General features: G+C 33.9%; 1 protein-coding gene across 1 annotated transcript in view; it reads left to right on the top strand.

Annotated features, from left to right (window-relative positions):
• Positions 1-12235, top strand: part of LOC124363776 (condensin-2 complex subunit D3-like) — a 33430-nt gene extending 21195 nt beyond the window's left edge. The window contains 3 exon segments of the mRNA XM_046819038.1: positions 5468-5682; positions 10041-10178; positions 11517-12235. Of these exon segments, the coding sequence (XP_046674994.1) occupies positions 5468-5682; positions 10041-10178; positions 11517-12074 (911 nt within the window). The 3' untranslated portion in view covers positions 12075-12235.
• The last annotated feature ends 8312 nt before the right edge of the window (positions 12236-20547 follow it).

The raw sequence follows: 20547 nt of genomic DNA, 5'->3' as shown, positions 1-20547 counted from the left end.
GAGGACTACCTAGTGATGGTCTCGATGGACGCTCTCCTGTCTCAAAAAACTTGACAGTGCTGACCAGTGCGGAACCAACCTAGGGAGGACCTCGGATCCAACATCAAAAAATGCTCATATTTCTAATCTCAACATTCAAAATTCAAAAATTTCAAATCACCAAGCTTAAAGTAATTCACCAGAACGCTCAAGTTGCGACTAACAAGGTTTACGAATTGGCGCTTTTGTGTGAAGAGCTTAAACCTGATGTGCTGGTTGTCTCGGAGCATGGTTTCAAGCCCGAATCAATCGATATCTTCAAAATTCAAAATTTCGAATTGGCAAACTATTTTTGTCGAAATCATTTTAAAGGGGGTGGGTGTGGCAATTTTTTTTGTGAAAAAAATCGTTCAAAAATCGAATCTTTTAAAATTTACAAAACAGTTTTGGACTTGGATTTTGAGGCCGTAGGTATCAAAGTCTCGTCAAACTCTTTTTGGTAAATTAACGGTTATTGGACTTTACAGGTCTCCAAATGGCTGTGAACATTCTTTTTTTTTGAAAAGTTTGAGCATCTCTTAAATCGTCTTTCTCAAAATTCAATGAATTTCGTATTAGTTGGTGATCTTAATATCAAATGTAATGGACCACACCAACCCCCTTACCCAGCGGCTTTCGCGATGTTCTAAGATCTTTTAACTTAAATTGGTCCGTGAATACACCGACACGAGTGACCGCGACGTCGAGTACTGCCATCGACAACGTCATTACCAACATTTCTGACACCACAGTCTCTGTTTTGAATACGGCGGTCTCTGACCATTTTGCGCAGGAGATAGTGGTTCATGGATGCAAACTACAAACTCAAAATTCAAAATTTCACGTGTTTGTAATTTTCAAAACATTTGCCATCTGAACAAAACTTTTAAAAAAATGAATCTTGGAACTTTTTTAAATAACTTTCAAAACGTCAATGACATGGTATCGGGCATTTAGTAATGCTTTCAATTACTATCTAGATGTTGTGTGTCCTTTTAAAAAAAACAAAAATCAATACCAAACCTCAGACAATTTCATGGTTGACCAAGGGCATTCTCATATCTCGAAAAAAACTAAAATTCTTTCACAAAAATCTTTATTGAATCTGAAAATGAACGTTTTAAACAATTTTTTTAGAACATACCGGAGGATCTACAAGAAAGTCATACGAGCGGCTAAAGCCTATGACATCAATAGAGCCTTGGGTGAATGTAAAAATTTTTCAAGGACAGCTTGGAAAATTATTAATGATTCTTCTCGAGATACGAGTAAGGACAAGGGTTCCAGATCATTTGTGATCAAAGTTGATGACACAATTGTTGAAGATCAATTACTAGTGGCAAATGAATTCAATAAATATTTTTTCTTCTGTTGCCTCAATGAATCCGTCATTCACGGAAACTCAATCTTGTGGAAGGCGTGTTCCGGAGCCGGTTGCGTCCATGGCTCTGGCCTCCTGTTTGTGGGGATGAGATAGCACGTGTCATACAGGGACTGAATTCGAAGAAAACAGGTGACGCAAATGGGATGTCAGTTTGGTTTACTTAAACGGTGCCTCAGGCACTTATTAGGACCACTCACAAAACTGATAAATTCCTCATTCGAATCTGGAACTTTTCCTTCTCTTTTGAAGACAGCAAAGTCATTCCAATTTTCAAGAAGGACGATCCTTACATTCCAAGCAATTATCGGCCCATATCAATTCTTCCGGTGTTCAGCAAAATTTTTGAAAAAATTTTTCTATGAAAGACTTGAAAGCTTTCTAGAAAACAAGCGGATTCTGAATCCAGAGCAATTTGGATTCAGAAAAAACAAATCCACAATTGACGCTGTGAACAACCTTTTGGAAAATGTTGTCGATGGATTGGAACGGCGAGAACATGTGCTTAGCATATTTCTTGACCTGTCCAAGGCATTTGACTGTGTGCATCATGAGACACTGCTGCACCAGTTGGAGAAATGTGGCGTTCGGGGACTCCCGCAGCTGTGGCTTGCTTCTTACCTAAAGGAGCGGGATCAGAGCGTGGAGATTTCGAGCGTCACATCTAACAAAATCAAAATGCCTCATGGTGTCCCTCAGGGATCTATCCTTGGGCCTCTTTTATTCCTGATTTATGTCAGTAGATTAAACTCGGTGATCCAAACATGGGAAAACTAGTTCAATATGCTGATGACACGACTCTCTGTTTTAAAAGCAAAACACTGCAAGAACTGGAAATCACAACGTTTGTTGAAGTGAATTCATGTATTCAAAATTCTTTTCTGAAATGAACTTGAAAAACAAATCAAACCAAATCAAATTTTGTACATTTCTGCATTCGGCAGAATACACGTTCGGATGGGCCAGCTGTATTTGTAGATAATGTCCTTTTAGAGGAAACATACTCTACAAAGTTTCGGGGAATGTTCCTTGACAGAGGGCTGACCTGGGACGACCACATCGACCACATATGTGCTAGAGTTTCCGCAGGTATATATGCCTTGCGCAACCTAGCAAAGTTATGTTCCCCCAAAGTTTTAAAAATGGCCTACTATGGCCTTATCCATCCACACTTGCGTATGGAGTAAGACTTTGGGGAGGCTGGCTGTGCCAAAAATAGATTGGAACGAGTATTCAGACTTCAAAAAAAGGCTGTCAGAATCATACAAAAGTTGAGTTTCAGAGAGTCGTGTAGGGAATCTTTTAGGAGCTTGGATTTATGACTTTGCCCTGCCTCTACATTTTTGAGGTGTTTACGTACTGCAGATCAAGGTGTACTCTGATTCGTGGCAGGGACGTTTCACCAATATGAAACAAGAGGCAGGGACAACTATCGAACTCAGCATCACAGACTGGCGCTGTCGCAACATCTACCTCAAGAAGTTGGTGTCAAACTGATCAATAGGCTCCCTGAAAGTATAAAGAATTCCAACAATCAAAATCAATTTAAAACTCGTCTAAGACGCCTACTGGTGTCTAGAGCGTTTTACTCTGTCGATGAATTCATGATGAGCCGCTGGGATTTATGAGAGCATAGGATCTGAGGTCAGTGAGAATGTGTTTGAGAGAATGTATGAAGATGTAAGTTTGGACTGTGTGTGTGTGAATGTATAAGGGGTTGCTTATAACTATAATTATAAGGGGTTTCTTGACGATTGCGATGCAATGTTGAATTGTAAAGAAAATGCAATAAAAAGATGATTTGATTTGATTTGATTTGTTTTCTCATACCGTACTGCCGTATTATTTGCTTAAGTATTTCTGTAGAGTGAGTATTAGTACTATTAGCCGATTTTTGTGTACAATTTTAAAATCAGACTCTAGACTGCATAAAAAAGTGAGATACTTAACTTGCTATGCACTAACAAATATTAATGACTCGCACATAAAAAATTTTTAAGTTTGTTTAAAACATTCACAGTTTTATTGGAATTCCGTAAGCATTATTTAGGTGTATAAAGAATAACCGATCATTCCATGCCTAAATATTAACTTATCTTTAAAAAGTTATCTTTTTTCAAATACAACTTTTATTTCAGCCAAACAACAAATTCACAAAATATTCAAAATGCACCTTACGGTGCAGTAAGGATGGAGAACTTTTTACTCTGCACTTTAATTAGGGCATAAGTTATCGGTTGCTTGTGACGCACTGAAGGCGTTAACCCTTAAAGTGTCATGTTATCCAGTCAAGATGATGACTTTTACTTCTCCCTAGCAATCGTAAGCTAATATGTCAATACTTGCACAAATTAGAGCAGTTTGCAACCAACAGATTATTCGAAGCTGTGCTACGTTTCACACCACACGTCAGCTGCAGTCCAGCGACCATTACAGACCATTTTGACACTGTACAAACAATGGATTTAGTCTTATTTGCAGTAAATTGTATATACGTGAAATGGCAAAAACTGTGTACATAAATTTGAAAAAAGAGAACACCATAGCACTTTGTTTTAGAATAAAAAATAAGTGCTAGCCTAATCACAGCAAACATGTTGTGTGTCTAGGCCATGCTCACCGTCCTAAGAAATGTACTTAGCCCCTTCACTGTTTTTTGCATAATATTGCGTTCTTAGCGATTGCGTAAATGTGTGCTACTGTTCCTGTTTTATTATATTGTCTGCCTTAATAATGCACAAGCTGGGTGACCAGACGTCCGGCTTTAGGAGAGCATGTCCTCCTGTCCTCCCAGATTTTGAAAATTGTGTAAAATATTCAGCTTTGTGGCAAAAGCTTAAATGTTCAAAAATAGTAGCATTACGTTCTTCCGATTTCCAAAGTCCCGAAGATAGGCCATGAAAAGTTATTGCAGCGCACACGTAATGCCGTGGCATGTGAACTGCTGTTAGATTCAGGTGTATGTTGAGTGTTGTCTATAGTGTCACTGACTCGCTGTTGTTTATATCCGCTCAGCTGTACTGGCGCTACTATCCCTTGATTTTCTATTTATGTATTATGAATGACAGATTAATTTTGTTATAATACACTATATATTTTTCTGTTATATTGATAATTTCTTGTATATGTCTGTTAGTATAACTTACTATTAATAATGTAATGAATCAATAAAATAAATTAATTTCAAATATAAAAAATATTAGTTTATAAAAAAATATAGTTTAAGATATAGTACTAAAAATATTTAGTTTAAGATCATTCTAAAAATTTGGGTTCAGAATGATTCTTCTATAATTCTCTAAGAGAAAAATTGTAACAATAATTAATTTAATCTGATGCCACTTACAAATTAATAGCCTCAAATAATACTTTTATCCATCAATATACATGCTAATAATATGAATTCCTTTTATTTTTCTATTTATATGTCAAAGCAATCCAATTTGAGTTTTTTTCATTACAAGCAATACAGTACTAATTTATATTATGCATATTTTTAAATAATGTACAAATTAGTGTTTTTGGCAAAGTTTGTAAGAATATTTAATACTGTCCTCCCTTTTGCTTTAATGTCCTCCTTTTCACCCCCCAAAGTCCTCCTTTTAGGAATTTGCATCTGATCACCCTATGCGCAAGAAGCATTTCTAATGGCAACTGCGCATCACACAAATAGTAAAAAGTAAAGTAAAGTAAAGTAAAGAATGTCTTATTTTACCAGGTGAAGTTAGAGCTAAGAAGCGCTCTCTCTAACACTTCACCTGGAGACCAACGGCTTAAAGGTGACTTCCGAACCACCACCAATGCCCGGGCAGGCGGCGGACTGCTTGCAAGGACAGGATCGCTCAGCGGTCACCCAGCCAAGCAGCAGCCACGCTCGACGTTGCTTGATCTGGTTATCTTGCGATAACCTCTGTACCCGCTACACTGCGCCATTGGCAAATAGTTTTGGTGTTTTATTCTAGATATCAGCACTTCCTTCCTCATACTCCGTCATAGTAATACGGGTAGAGCATGCAATAAGAATATAAATTCCACAACGTTTTCCGAAGTAACGTAATCACTGTTTAGCTGGAGTGGCCGAGGGAGACATAACGCTCTCTGCCAGTGGTACCACACTGCTGCAGGACGCCCTGTACGTCTTGTCCTGTGATGAGATCCGTTTGTCACAGCTGCGCCCGAGCAGCAAGGACCATGACGACGATGATGATGGTGGCGGTGGAGGTGAAATGGCTCAGGTGGCCACAGCCATCAACGATCTGGCTCGCAAGACTTTAGTTTCTCAGGTTAGTTTATTGTGTTTTATTATGTTAATATATGAATGGTTTTATGTTTTGTAATCATTGTTATCATTGCTTCATCATCATCATCATCGACTTCTAAACCATCATCAGTCTTCATGTTCCATGGAACATCCTACAGTGTCTTTTAAATATCATTTCACCAACATAATTTTCTTGATTAAACTTTGCAGTTTCATTTCTAATTTCATGAATATTTTTTTGCTGTCTCTTCAGTTGTTTTTATTCCTTTCTTATTTTTGAATTCTGAATGCTTTGGTCTTCTTGTCTGTACTTTTACATTCTTGTTCTTGTCCATTTTCTGTCATCTTATTTATTCTCACACATTTGCTGTCTTATGATTTACCTCATGTGAATTGTATATTTTCAGTTATAAATTTTTGCTTTACTTCAGTTTTATTGTAGACTTCTGAAACATCAATAAGTATTGTCCATTTGCAATAGATGTTATTTGGACTCATCAGAGATCCTCTGCCTAAATACATATTTACATCAACTTTTCTGAAAAGAAGATGCAAATTTGTTTTTTCTCTTTCAGCCAAAAATTAATAAAACACAACTCAACGTAAGTACATAAATGTTGTTTGTAAAGTTGCTTTGCTTTGTGTACAAGATTTGAAGTTCTCGTCTTGTCGTCCTTGTTTGTCTTTGTTTTTGCATCTTCTTGTTTCTGCTTGGGTTTGTATGTCTATGTAAGCATGCTTTGTCTCAAGTCCTATAGTCAACTATAGGTAAGGCTTGAGTTAATAGGGGTGAAAGCCAGAGATTGTAACTAGTTGTTGGGAAAATCAGCAGGATTACCTGGAAAACTATCTTCTAGGGTCCACTGATTAAAAGAAGAACACATAAAAACACATATTTTTCACATAACTAAAAATTTTGGATTGCACTTTCTCAACCAGCAGAGAGCATTCTAGTTGTCTGTTCACTTTGGGTTGCTGGGTCACTATGGGAAGCATGGATGCTGATTCACTTATTCACTTTTTTCTAGACACTTATCACTGTGTTGACAATGTACGAGTAGAGTACTACATTATGTATCTATGGAAACTTTTAATCTACTGAAGGGAGTGGAGGGAGGGACTTAGCTCAGGTTTAGGTTTGGAGGATTTCTTGATTTTGTTATCCATTGGTTTGCTAGTTCACATTATCTTAACTGTGAGTTTAAGAATGTTCATCCTCAATGAGTGTTGTGTTTATGAATTTTGTGTTTAAAATTTAGGAAATTTTGATTTTGATGTATGTAAATTATCATCATATATATATATATATATATATATATATATATATATATATATACGTCATATATCATATACATATTAGCTTACGATTGCTAGGGAGAAGTAAAAGTTCTCATCTTGACTGGATAACATGACACTTTAAGGGTTAACGGCTTCATTCAATAAACCTAAGAGAGACCTGAGAATCATACAAGTTATGCCTAAGAGTAAATAACATTTGTTTTGTTTTGTCCTTATTTAGCAAAAATCCATATGCTTGAAACCAATTTGATGCATTTTAAAATGTATTGTTTACTAACTAGTAAAAAACTAGTTAATATATAAATAATAAATAAATAAATGAAGTTTTTAAAACATTTATTGAAGTTTGTGATATTGTGTCTTGCAAAATTAGGTGTTTAGGGATCAGTGATTTTAGGATTGAAAAGTAGATTTTTCAGATTAGGGGGATTGTTTGAAAGTGGCAGTGGAAGCATATGTTAGGGAATCTTATGCATGTTAGGGGCTTGTAAAATTTTAAAGCCATCTTTTAATATTACCGTAAGTTGTAGGCATTGGTTAAATGTTGTGAGAGACAAGAACTTATCAGATTTGGTTTTTCGTTGGTGTATGTTTTTGAATTGGGCAAGGCGGATTGGGAGTGACTCTGAATCCCAAAGTGAACAGTCAGCTAGAATGTTCTCTACTGGTTGAGAAAGATTATTGCAGTGCTTAGAAGAATGTCTAATTAGAAAATTTAAAATGCTGTAACAAATGTGTGCTTTTGCTTCTTCTGTAAATTTTAAACAGTGTAAGACATTTATTTATATTGAATGTTTGTGATTGTGTAGTTACCATAGGAACTCATCTATAATCTAAGCCTATCATATTTCGCAGCTCAACAACTTACTCAAATTAATTAAAAATTTCTGACGTAAGATATCAATTAATAATGAAAATTAAATTGTTTGTGAGAAATAAAAATGTATTTGTTTTTCAGATATTATGAACAAATTAAAAATTAAATAGGAATTGAGTAAATTAAAATTTTTAATTTTCAACATTTACTTATTTCTTATTTTAATGATGTGAAAATCATGATCCTACAACTCTTTGTAGTAGTTTTTGATTATTTTTGTGATCTTTGAAATTCAATTTTTGGTCTGCAGCAGTTCAGTGCAACTATGTATTGGCACTGTTCGGAAATGGCTTATAAATAACCATATTGTCCTTTTGAAGGCTTAAGATAACAGAATACATCCTAGAATAGTCATCAGCATACATTATTGTGTAAAAATAGCAGCTTAGATATTGTGGCATGTCGTTGATAAAAAGTATAAACAGTATTGGTCTGAGCACAGAGCCTTGAGGTACACCTCGACTAACCAGCTGGGGTTTTGATTTTGTGCTGGCGATGAAATCATTGTGTAAGTGTTTTTGCTCTAAGATTTGTCTGTGTCCCTCCAGATAATTTCTGGACCAATGTTTTGCTGTTCCAGTCACGCCTAGGGGCTCTAGTTTTTTGATAATGAGGTCATGACCTAAACTACTGTCAAATGCTTTCCAGAAATCAAATCCAGAAATGTACCTGTTGAGTGTTTGCCTGCTTCTAGATGGTTAATATTGTTTTCTATGAGTTTGATCATGGGTGTTGTTGTAGAATTTCCTATTGTAAAGCCATTTTGGGAATTTATTAGTATGTTACGTTGAGCACAGTATCCAAGTAACCTCTTCAGAAATAGCCTCTCACAAATTTGTGAAAGAGCTGATATGAGTGATAAAGGTCTGTACTTACAAGGTTCACAGGCATTTCCCTTCTGAAGTAAAGGATACACTTTAGTTATTTTCAGGGCTGAAGGGAAAATTAGCTGGCAAAATGATTTGTTAAAATAGAGCTAAGCAACTTTGCAGACCTCCGTAGTGGTCAAATGTCCTTGATAGGGGTAATTTTTGAAAGATTTTCAAATTTAAAGGGAGGTGAGAGCCGTACCTCATTTTAAAGGTCTCTATTCACTAATCATTTAGAAAAAATACAATAAGCGAAATAAATTGAAAACATTCTTGGAGCATCAGAATAAGTGAGATTATTCTTATAGTTATTGTCGATTGTTCTTTCATGATTTTTTAATAATCTGTATAGGTACTGCAGGTTCGGTGAGTTTGAGAACATTGGATTCCTTATTTGGTTCCAAAAGTTTAGGAACTCACCCAACCAGTTTAACATTACCTAGTGATAGGAGATAAACATAATAGAATAAGTTGAGTGGATTGTATGTTTTGTCTACCGACTTTGCTTGTGCAAGCCTCACCTGTTCTATCATTATAAATTTTACACATTGCATCTTCTAATATATTGACATGTTTAATGCCGTACATACATAGTTAATATTGAGTTAATAGTTAATAAGAATTGTTAGTTAGTTAATCCTTTGAGAACCGATCTGTTTTGGTATGTTGTGTTTCTGTGTTCTGTGTTGTGTTTCACAATTCTCATCGAAATGTGAAAAAGACCATAGCAAAAATGTTAATTTTGTAGATGTGATTGAAAATTGCATCTCTTGTTTCATTATAAGATAGTCATATGATTTAAAACCTCATGAACACTAATTAGAATAATGTACGCTAAAACTTTATGTTTACATTTTTGTATTTTTAAGTGTAAATTTTGTATATGGATACAAAATTGTATTTTTATATACAACATGTAAATTTTAAATAATTAATGAGAGATTTTTAATTTTAATTAGAACATTTTCTCTTTAAATAGAGTGTGTTTTAGTAAACTTAATGAGTGGTTTTTGCAGAAATTTTAGTGTTGCAATATGATCTTGCCCTTGTAAATTGAAGTTAACATTGTAATATCAACGTGGTATTTTTCACACAAGTTTTAGTTTAAAACCTGGTTCTCAAATGGTTAAACTAACTTTTGCACAGCATGATACATTTTTAATTTAAGACATTTTATTCTTAATACAATAGTCAATATTTTTATATAAGCCCTTCTAATAAACTCAGGAATAAAAATAATTGTTTTATTTTGTTTGTAACTTACATCATATTATACAATACTTGTCTTATTCTTTTCAATGTCAGTCCAGTATAGCCTATCATTGTCGTTCTCAGGTTGTGAAAAAGAACGTGATAGAGAACATAGTTCCGATCTTCATAAAGCTGAAGCACAAACTGAAGCAGCTCAAATCACCTTTAGTACGAGACCTGATGGCTTGTCTGCGAGAGCTGATGAAGGACTACAAGACCGAGGTGAGTCACTCACTTTTTTCTTATTGTTTTGGTCACAAATCATTTTGAATAACACCCAAAATGGTTGTGCTCTCCTACAGTTACAAAAATATGTTTGTGTACTTGTTTGTCTATAATATTGCAAAATTATGTGCTCTGTATTTCAGGTCTAAATAATACAAAATAGAATTAGTTTTATAAATATTTAACATAGGGTTTAGTCTTGGTTCCTATTATGTATTCAGTTTTTTTTTGTCGATTTCTCCACCAGTGTTATATGTTATTGAGTGGATACTCGTAATCTGGCAGTCAGATTAACTTTCCTGGGTTTCGGAGCATATTATGTAATAGTCTTGGACAGAATAATATGCCTGGTTTATGAGGTGGCGCTTCTGGGAAATTTTAAATATTTGTTAAGAGGTTTTTGCTTAGGAGAGGGAGGTAACTTTGCAGAGTTTTGATAGATTTTTTTAGTACAAAAGAGAGCATTGAGAATAATGCAGAGAATGTCTCTAAGTGGTCACTCCAACCCTCTTGATTTTATCGCAAATTTAGAGTTTTTTAATTTATAAATTATTTATCTAGATAAATATACTTCAGTAAGAATGTAAGCAGCTGTCATACAAGACAAATTTTCCTCTTATCCTGCCCACGCTGCAACAAAATTTAAGCAATCATGTCTTGTAAAATTTATTGACAAATGTTTCTTCTCCAGGATGATCATTGACTTAGAAAAGATATAAGTTGTTAATGTTAAAAAAATATTATTGAATATCTGAAATCCATAATTATGAATTTTAGTAGTTTTTAGAACAAACTAAATAAAACAGCCTTATTCGGCATAGTTGTGATTGTGTGGGAGGTGGTAAAAGTGGCTTCTAATGTTGGGGGGGGGGGGGGGGGGGGGGTAATGGGGTATGCATGCTGTGTGTTAATGATTTTAACGTTGCATTCCGGTTTATAAACTGATTGATAATGCATTTTGATAGGGAATATGGTTGTGATTGTATTTTGTGGTGTTTCATATGTGTTCACGTTTTTAAATATGCATGAGGTATCTTTGACTTTTTAATTCTGAGAAGGATACGTTTTTGTGTAATCTGGTATTAAATGACAGACAGTTCTCTAAATACAAAGATGTGTCTTATAAGAACCAAACATATTGTTTCGTATTACATAAACGTACTGAACACTTTCAGTAGCCAGATCACAGACAAGTGAGGGTGCACACGCAATACGTTTAGTTACAGTAGTTGCATAAATAAAACGCTAAGCATAAAAGAAACAGGCTAATTTCTGCCGCTGCAACTTGGTCTGCATTCTAATGAAGTTGTAAGTAAAACTGTTGTATTGTTTTAGATAAATGAAATACTAGCAGCTGACAAAGAGCTTGCCGCTGAAATTTCGCACGATCTGCAAAACAAAGGTGAAGACGAGGAGGAAGATAGTGGAGATGACAGCAGAGGAGAAATAGTGAACGGTTCTGTCAACGATGTGCTGAAGAAAGCGGTTATGGAGGTTGTTGCTCTGACGGAAGTCAGGAAAAGTCTGAACCTGTCGAAGGGTGGTGCGACTCCTCGGGCAAACAGGTCCAAGCGCTTGTCTTCATCGCCAGGAGCCGCGCAGTCGCCCGAGAACTCACCGGCACCTAACAAATCCAACCTGGCGTCTCCGGGCTCCAACAAATCCTCACCCGGTAACGTGTCTGCGGCGGAGACACTCAAAAACGGGAAACACACGTCTCCGTCCAGCAGTTCCGCCAAGAGCGACACATCTTGCACTCAGAGTGAGCCTGTAGAGGAGAGAAAACCGCAGCCGAAACCGAGGAAAAGCAGAGCGTCAGTAAGTTCCAGTAGTAATAGTGAAGCAAGTTCTCAGTCTAGTAAAAAATCAAGTAGGAAAAAGAAGAAGAAGTGAAAGTGAACAAATGGCCGCACAGACGTTATAATTAAGTCAAAAGTTCTTATAGTTTTATGTAAAAAATGTAAATACATATTTGTTTTCTTATCTTTAATGAGTCTTACATGTTAAAGTTGTTAATTATGTAGGCTGTAATTAATTATATGTAATGAAATTAAGTATGTAATTTTATTTCTCATCCTGAGGAGAATCGTGTGAGGTTATAAAATCAATTGTATGGCTCTGTTTAACTTGTCTTGTTTTTCCTGATAAAGAGTGTGTTATATTATTGTTCAAAATTCTTTTTAGACATTTATGGTCAAAACTGAAGTCAAGGGAAATAACTAGGGACATTTCTAAGTAGTTCAGGTGGCTGTTTTTTCTATTCTTTTGTGGATATTGATGAGGAGCAGCACATCACTAACCACAAATGTCGGGATTCTGGGGTGCAAGGATAGTTTGATAGGCCCAGATATAGATTGTTGGAATTGGTGGGGTTCCCCTAAAAGTCAAAGATTCTTGTTAGCCTAGATATAAGGCCACCCCCCTGCCTGTTTTGACTGGAGAGGCTGGTTCATAGGGATATGACTGAGATTAATGCCCTAAATTCTTCCTCATGGATCCCGACGGCCCCTAACCCCAACCTTACTCGTCCAGAATATCCTGTCACCCCGGAAGCAGCGCTAAGGTCATTTTAGGACTAGATGCAATTTCTTGTCCTAAGAGCGAAAAAAATGAAAATATTTTTGACCATATTTACAACAGAGATCAGATGGAATGTCATAGTATCAAACTATAAAATAGTACAAAAACATTATGTACATTGTACATTATTATAGCCTAATGTAGTTGTAAAGGATTAAACTGTTAATTTCTTTTTTTGTGATTCTAAATAGTAATTGAAATAGGTTTGGAAGAAAATAAATCTTATCAAGCATTTATATGATAGCATTTTTAAAATCATAGAATAATATTAGCCTGTGTTATCATAAAAGCTAACAAATTTAAAACCATTTTGGAATTAAATGTTTCAAAATTGACCTCTCACAGTTTTTCTCTATGTCATTCATTCACTAAAACTCTTGAGGGCAAAATACTGAAAGTAGATCTCTTTCAAAGACTAATGTGTTGTTTCCATTAAGTTATGTGTTTGTTAGAAAAGTTGTCCAGAGAAGGGGGGCGATGTTTCAAAACATATTAAATTGAAAGCTATTTGTAAATAGCTAAACTATGTCAAAAATATTGTGTGAAAATATATACTTTATTCAGCTTTTATAGTCAAATAACTCATCTACAACCATACATAAACATAACCTGTAACCTTTCAAAGTCTGATTGATCAAAAACAGGCTTCAAAGCTGTAATTTTCCCAAATCTGATGATTTATCTCAAAAGTTTTTCATGCTATTTTTAATAATAATTTATATTACAAGGAATAATAATAATATTAGTTCCCAAGAAAGAGTCATAGTCTGAGTTTTTTTAATACTATACCACACATATTACCATGTCAAAATATTAACATTCTGCAGAAGTTTATGAAAATAGCATAAAACTGATGTTTTTCCTCACTTTAAATGAAAATAATCACATAATTACCATAATTTAACAATATAAATAACACAATCACCAATTATAATCAGACTGTATTATGCTAATGTAACGTAAACAATTCCAAACTAACTAGACACTGTTGCTGACGACAGCCATTACTGACTGCTATGTCATCAAATATAAACTGGCCGATTTCAAATATCGATGATGTGAATACAGTTTGTGTTATCGTTCATATGATTAAAACAATTCATCATTGGTTTAATAGGCTTTTGAATGAAGTACAAAATATCAATAGCCAACATGATATTATCTATATATATAAAAATGAATGTTTGTATGTTTGTCCTTTATGGAATCGTGAACTATTGGACCGATCATGATGAAAATTTGTACGTATATGTATTTTTCCACGGAGAAGGTTTATAAGCTATGCCCATCCCTTTCCCGATTCAGGATTCCGCCCCACTGGTTACAGAAATACCCATAAGAAATGCATTGCAGCAAACATATGTTAACGTCTTTTCAAATTTTTAATCAGCTGTTCTTTGTAAACATATATTACACTTATAGTTTTAAAGCATAGAGTAAGCTTAAGAGAAACGACAAATTTTGTTTAAACTGTTTTTGCAATCACTGTTAAACATAGACTTTACTATCCAGATAACACAATTCAAATTTGACGTAAAAATTCACCTTTAACTGCAATATTTATTTAATATAAACCATGCTCATGCTTGATCAGAAGAGTAATGCAGATATCATAATTACTATCTTACGTTGGCTACAAATATAAAGAATGTTATAAAATCAACCTTAGTTGTTTTTTTTGACAGAAGTATGGTTCTCAAAACTCCGTGTGTACATATTCTCTCGATCGAGACAACAAAGCAAGCTCAATCGTGGCATCGGAGATATAACTAGTTTAATCTAAAATTTATTATAGTAAAAAAAAAAATTTACTAAGTAATATAAGGACTTCGGTTCTTAAGATTTGCGTGCGAAGCCGTGGGTAACAGCTAGATAGAGGCAGGAATATGGTACATACCTTCATAATACGCCCAAGAGGCTCACGATGGAACGACTATCAATTATCTCAGCAATGTTTAGAATGTGATAGAAAAAGAATAAGTGAATATAGTGTACTGTTTTCAACGGGAAATTGCGTGCGTGCGAAGCCGCGGGCAACTTTTGCAAAAAATTATTGAAATGCGCAGCAAAGCGCGCCGGGCCCGCTAGTACTGTATAAAAAGGCTGCAAAATGCATATTATTTTCGTGTCTATTTTTGACGTTTGCCATTACAACAACGTTATGAACTCGTCAAAATTTGATGTTTGTCAGTATTAGGGTTAAAATATTTTTGGCCATCCACTAACACTATTTTCAATAAAGTAATATTTATTACAGAAGTAATTTTCTGTTTTGTCATCCTGTAGTATGACCTGGTTCATTTCATGCAACATAATAAAGAACAACAATAATGGTTGCGTTCAAAATTATAAGTAGGTACCATATCAGTCTGAGTCCTCTCCCTATATAGTTAATGTAACCTTGTTAAAATCATCTTCTAAATTTAGTTTGCTTCTCAATTATTTGGTATATTAATTTTATAACATTAATTTAAAAACCGATTGTATAAATGAGTAAATATTCTAAATTAAAATTATTCAAATTCAATCGCCACGTGAGTAGTACTCTTACCTGAGTTAAAACCATCAGAAGTTCTGATTAAATATTTATTTAAGTGGCATTAGTAGAGTTAACATAAATATTTTCTTTAAGACTGAATTTCCATTTATGTAATATTTTTGTAGACATTATGAATAAGTTGCCAATTTAACCTAAATTAACTAAAAAACTTGAATCTGTAAGTCTACACGGTTTAACTAAAGGAAATTTTTTAGAACCTGCGTAAAATATAGATTAAAAAATAATTAAATATAGTTTTGTAAAATATTGATTGTAAGCTTTTACAATAATTCATTGTAGGTATTGTTACAATAATTTATATTTATGTAACTTTATTTTTGTACAAACTAGTACTTAGTTTTTAATTATAAGTGTTGCATATGTATTTTAATAAACAATTAAGAAAATACTGTACGGTTTTTTATCAACCAAGATTAATTTATTGCTTATCAGATGCAGTCTAATACATTGTGGTAGCAAATTAGCGACTTCATGCATAACAAGATCTTGAGATTTGCTCACACTGTACCAAGCCACATACAAAACAGCTAGAGGTTTGTCTATAAATATTATCAGTTTGTTAGGACATTAAGAGATAACAACTGAGATAACAGTATTCATGTAGACAACAGGACACAGTTTAATATTTCATTGTCAGAAAATAAAGTGATATTGATTCTGGTAAATTGTAAAGACACAAAGCAACATAAGTGAAAAGTTTGATGATTACATTTATGACCATAAATCTTTTATTATAATACTCATTGTTATTTCTCTAGAGGATTTCAATTTTTTTAACTGACTGTGGTCAAATAGTCCAATATCTGATACTTCGTTGGAAACTTTCAAGATTTTATTCATCAATCAACATACAATGATGCAATAAATTTCGTCAATAGCAATATAACACAATTTTACTTTTTCTTCGTTTGTTGCATTTTGTTTGTAACTACTGAAGTGAAAATGAAAATAAATATAGAATAACACTATAAATAGTTATAACATTATATAAACTATATTGTAATAGTTTTAACATTAAAAAAGTAAATTATAAACAGATTAAAAGATATAAATTTACAAATAAATAATTAGACAACGGTTAACAACATAAAAAAAAACAATAAACTAGCAAAATTTAAAACAATGAACAATGAATAGCATATATATACATTACAAGAACATTTATAAAAATACATACATTTTACGATCTAGTCTTAATTTAGCTGTTAATTCAAAATTAGTAAAAGATTCTTTTTAATTTACCATAATCAGTAGCTAGATAGTCGTCAACCTTGTAGAAAACCTTTAACCATTTTTTCAAGCAATTTTTGAATTTATGAACAGTGACAGTGTGCAATTTTTTGAATAGTTTAGATAGGCCATGATCTTAATCCAGTTTTCAGAATTGCATACATACATTTGTTCTGAGAATCTTAATTTTTCATATTTACATAAGAATGTCTCATCAAGTAAGATTTTAAACTTGAACTTCTTTCAATTATATTGAAAATATAAGTAACTAATTATATTCAAACAAACAGTTTTGAACTTGTAGACCAACAAAAGTAACTACAAAGTTTTGAATGATCAATGTTTTTATAGTTTTTTTCATTGGTTGAGTGTTAGTGAAGTCATGTGTAAAATTTCTCTACCGTCTTTGTGACCGCATGATATTTTGTGGTCAAACGGAGCTGTAGGCTTGAATTTTAGCACGAGTCTTCATTTTTGAATAGGCACTACAATGTAAAATTCCTTTATTTACATAATCTTAAAGATTAGTAATACAGTACGTCATATTATTACATTAGTAGTCAAAAAATTAGTGTCTTCTATCAGTGCTATCCACCAAATAGAGTAGGTTCTCTTCATCAGTCAATCGCTTCTTCAGATGCGCTGGTGTGTTCTTCAGTTCTTCTGGCAGAAAGTTGAACAGCTCTGCTCCAGCATATGTTGGTTTTTTGCTGTACAGACTAAGGTGATGGGGGTGGTCAAAAAAAGTTCGAGGCATGTCCATGGTGGTGAATGTCTTGATGTAAAGAAGAGACTATGTGAAGGATAACTTCTTCTATATAAAGTGCCACAGTAGTTAGAATGTTAAGTTCAATAAATTCTGCCCTACAGCTCTTTTCTTAACAAGACCTGCTAGACATCTCTTATATAGATGTAAATAGCTCTTTTTTATTCAATCAGGACTCTTTCTAAATTTGTGGAAGTTGTTCCTCAGCAAGAAGCCCTGCCATAATTTACATGAGACTCAAGAAAGGGAGAATAGTCAGTTCTTGTTGCCTCTGGAGTACATAATTGCTTGTGTCTACGTATGAGAAATGTTCCTGAAAAGATATTTTTGCATAGCTGGTAAACACGTAGTTTCTAAGACGGGCTTGGCATAGTCAATTACTATACCAAGGTGTTAGTTTTACATTAAATACCAGTCATTCTTATATCTATATTTTTGTTTTTGAATACTACCTGAACTGTTTTTTTTTTGTTTAGCCATTGAGGTGGTCCAATGAGTTCGGACCTCTCCCAAATTATCAATTTTTCCAATGACTTTTTAAATAAACGATTATTATTATTTAAATAATTCAGTATTACTGACATATACTGCTGAAAGATCGTTCTCAACAAAGAAACGGGCCAAGAACTTTTTAAGGAACAAAATGGGGCCTTACTCTCTGTCCACTACGGGAAAATATCAGTTGTCTGGACTCCCTCCCCTCAAAATGTTTTCCTTGCTACATTCTTGACTACATGCTGTGTTATTAGGAGCTATTGCTTCATCACATTTTCCACTACTGTTGTATTAAGTAGATAATTTGCAAAGAGACAGGAGCTTGATAGTCTACAAAATAAATCATTCCATCAATTCTGTTTTCTGAAAAGGTTTTAAAATATACTGTTTTTTTAAACAAAAGTGTGTTTACTGGATTTAAGGAACAATCCGCATACACGTTTAGTATCCAGAGCTTTTAGTTTCAGCAGGCGAGTTTGGCCTGCCCTGTCAAAGGCCTTAGAAAAACCAATGTACAGGCTGTTTACATACCTGATACTTTAATAATTCATATTTTAATATCTTGAACGAGTATTACTATTTTATTTTCCAATCTCGGACAATTGGGGCCCTGTTAGTACTGGAGGCTACAAATTGAAGCTTATAGAAACATTGAGTCTGTATCACAATTGCAATAAAAATCTTTTAATTTAATACATTGATGAAATAAGTATGTTTAACATGTTCTTTCGGAAATTTGGGATTTTTATCTGTGTTAGCTACAAATTAAAGTTATTAAAGCATGGAAGGTGTGTTTGGATTTAAAATAATCTCCTTAATCTTAACCTAAGCAGGTATGTTTTAAATTTTTTTGTTTTTCTAAAAATATTGACATTTTTGGACATATATTTTACTTAGTCCAGAAGGTAAAGCTGTATTGGAATCTATAAAGAAATATTTTTAATTAATTACTTGCTCAGTTCTAAATGTTTTTTTGTTAATATATTGCATGTATACATTTTTTTAGTTTTATTTTCCAGGATACAAAAGGCTTTGGAAAGAGAAAGTTATCAATTCTATAGTCTCTTGTGATGATGATAGCACAAAATAAAACTCACCATTTAAAGGAAGCAGGAAGGAAAGGGGTAGGGAGGGGAGAGCCAGTCTCATTTATTATTTTGAGGCCCATGAATCACGAAGATGACAATCCACGCCAAAACAACAGATAACATATGACCCACCCCCACCTACATCCCCTATTGTCACCTGTGTGCTTCCTCCTTCCCTGTCATTGCCATGACTGCCTTGTGTTGTGTAAAAATTATAAAAAATTGTGTTGGAACATCAATAATTAATTTCAAACATATGTAGAAGTATTGGAATTATTATGCACTTCTGATAGGCTAATCAAACAATTTATTCTAATTTGCTAAATTAGTCAAAAATGTTTGTATATGTTTTACAATGCTAATTTATTTTGTGGTAGCAGTAAGTGTACACTATCATCTTGCGTTTTGAATGGTGTTCTTAAGGTTTGTAGCATATAATGGAACTGCGCATATAATGGAACTGCACGACTATCTCGCCAAAATAAGAAGGCCTACACACTTAAACATATAGAAACAGTAAAGAAGGTAACATGTTACTTTGGCGTATCTTTAAATGAAAAGTATGAAACGTAACTGAGACGCCAGTAATTTGAGCTTTGTGCATGGACTGGTTTGTTCGTTTCATTCTCATAGTCTTTATCAAGGCCACTGTTTTGTTATCAACTACGTCTTGCTAAAGAAGAAAGAAGTGGGGGGGGGGGGGGGGGTAGTGTCATCCTCCCCTCATCATGCTTCAAGCTATCTGGCGTGTTCTGTAATCGTGCAAAATGTAACATATAACATAACCTCAAAAATTGTAAAAACCATTAAAATAATTTAAAAGCAAAAATTATAAAACCAGAAAAACATTTAAAATTTTACGATTAAATCAGCAATCTCGTAACAAGACACAGATATAAAAATTTTATGTATTAAAATAAATTACTAGGTTTTATTTTTGGCGATTAAAAAAAACCTAACGAAACACAGATTGCACAGCCGGGTTGCTACTGCCAGTAGCGTAAACTCTGACCGCTAGATCGCAGGAGTGTTGTCGTTTCCTATATTCGCCACGACTAAATTACGATAATAAATACAGGCAGACTGAAGACTATATTGTTCGAAATCTAAGTTGAAATGTAGGACTTTTAATTTGTTTAGTCACTGAGATGTACTTTTTAAGTCGACTTACGTTACAAGACTATTCAGGGCACACACATTCATTACACAAACAGTTTATTCTAGGGTTTGAACTCTTGCTATTCAGATAAATGTCATTGTAATAACACAATAAACTAAAAAAACGCCTTATACTAATTATAACAATTGTCAGCATTCAAAGATAGTCCTTTGAAGTGTTTACTGAATTGGTGCGGGACTCAGTGAACACACAACTCAGTCAATAAAGTAAACCTCAATTGAGAAGCCCACAAAAATGAGATATCGGTAAGGAACGTTTGACAGACGGTGATGCCCTTCCCTGCAGAATACATGAATCTCAATCAATATCCATTTGAATGTTATGATTGCCTTCCTGAAAAGTTCTCACTAGGTAACATTGCTCTTTCGAATTTTCCTCACATTCATACATATGTTATTGGTAGTTTTTCAATCATCTTCTTAATAAATATATTTTCTTGATTTGATAATTTAAACATACAAAAATTT

Source organism: Homalodisca vitripennis, chromosome 5 (genome assembly GCF_021130785.1).
Source record: "Homalodisca vitripennis isolate AUS2020 chromosome 5, UT_GWSS_2.1, whole genome shotgun sequence".
In the NCBI taxonomy this organism is placed as follows: domain Eukaryota; kingdom Metazoa; phylum Arthropoda; class Insecta; order Hemiptera; family Cicadellidae; genus Homalodisca; species Homalodisca vitripennis.
Note: the sequence above shows the minus strand (reverse complement) of the source record. Positions and strands in the feature narration are given on the sequence as shown.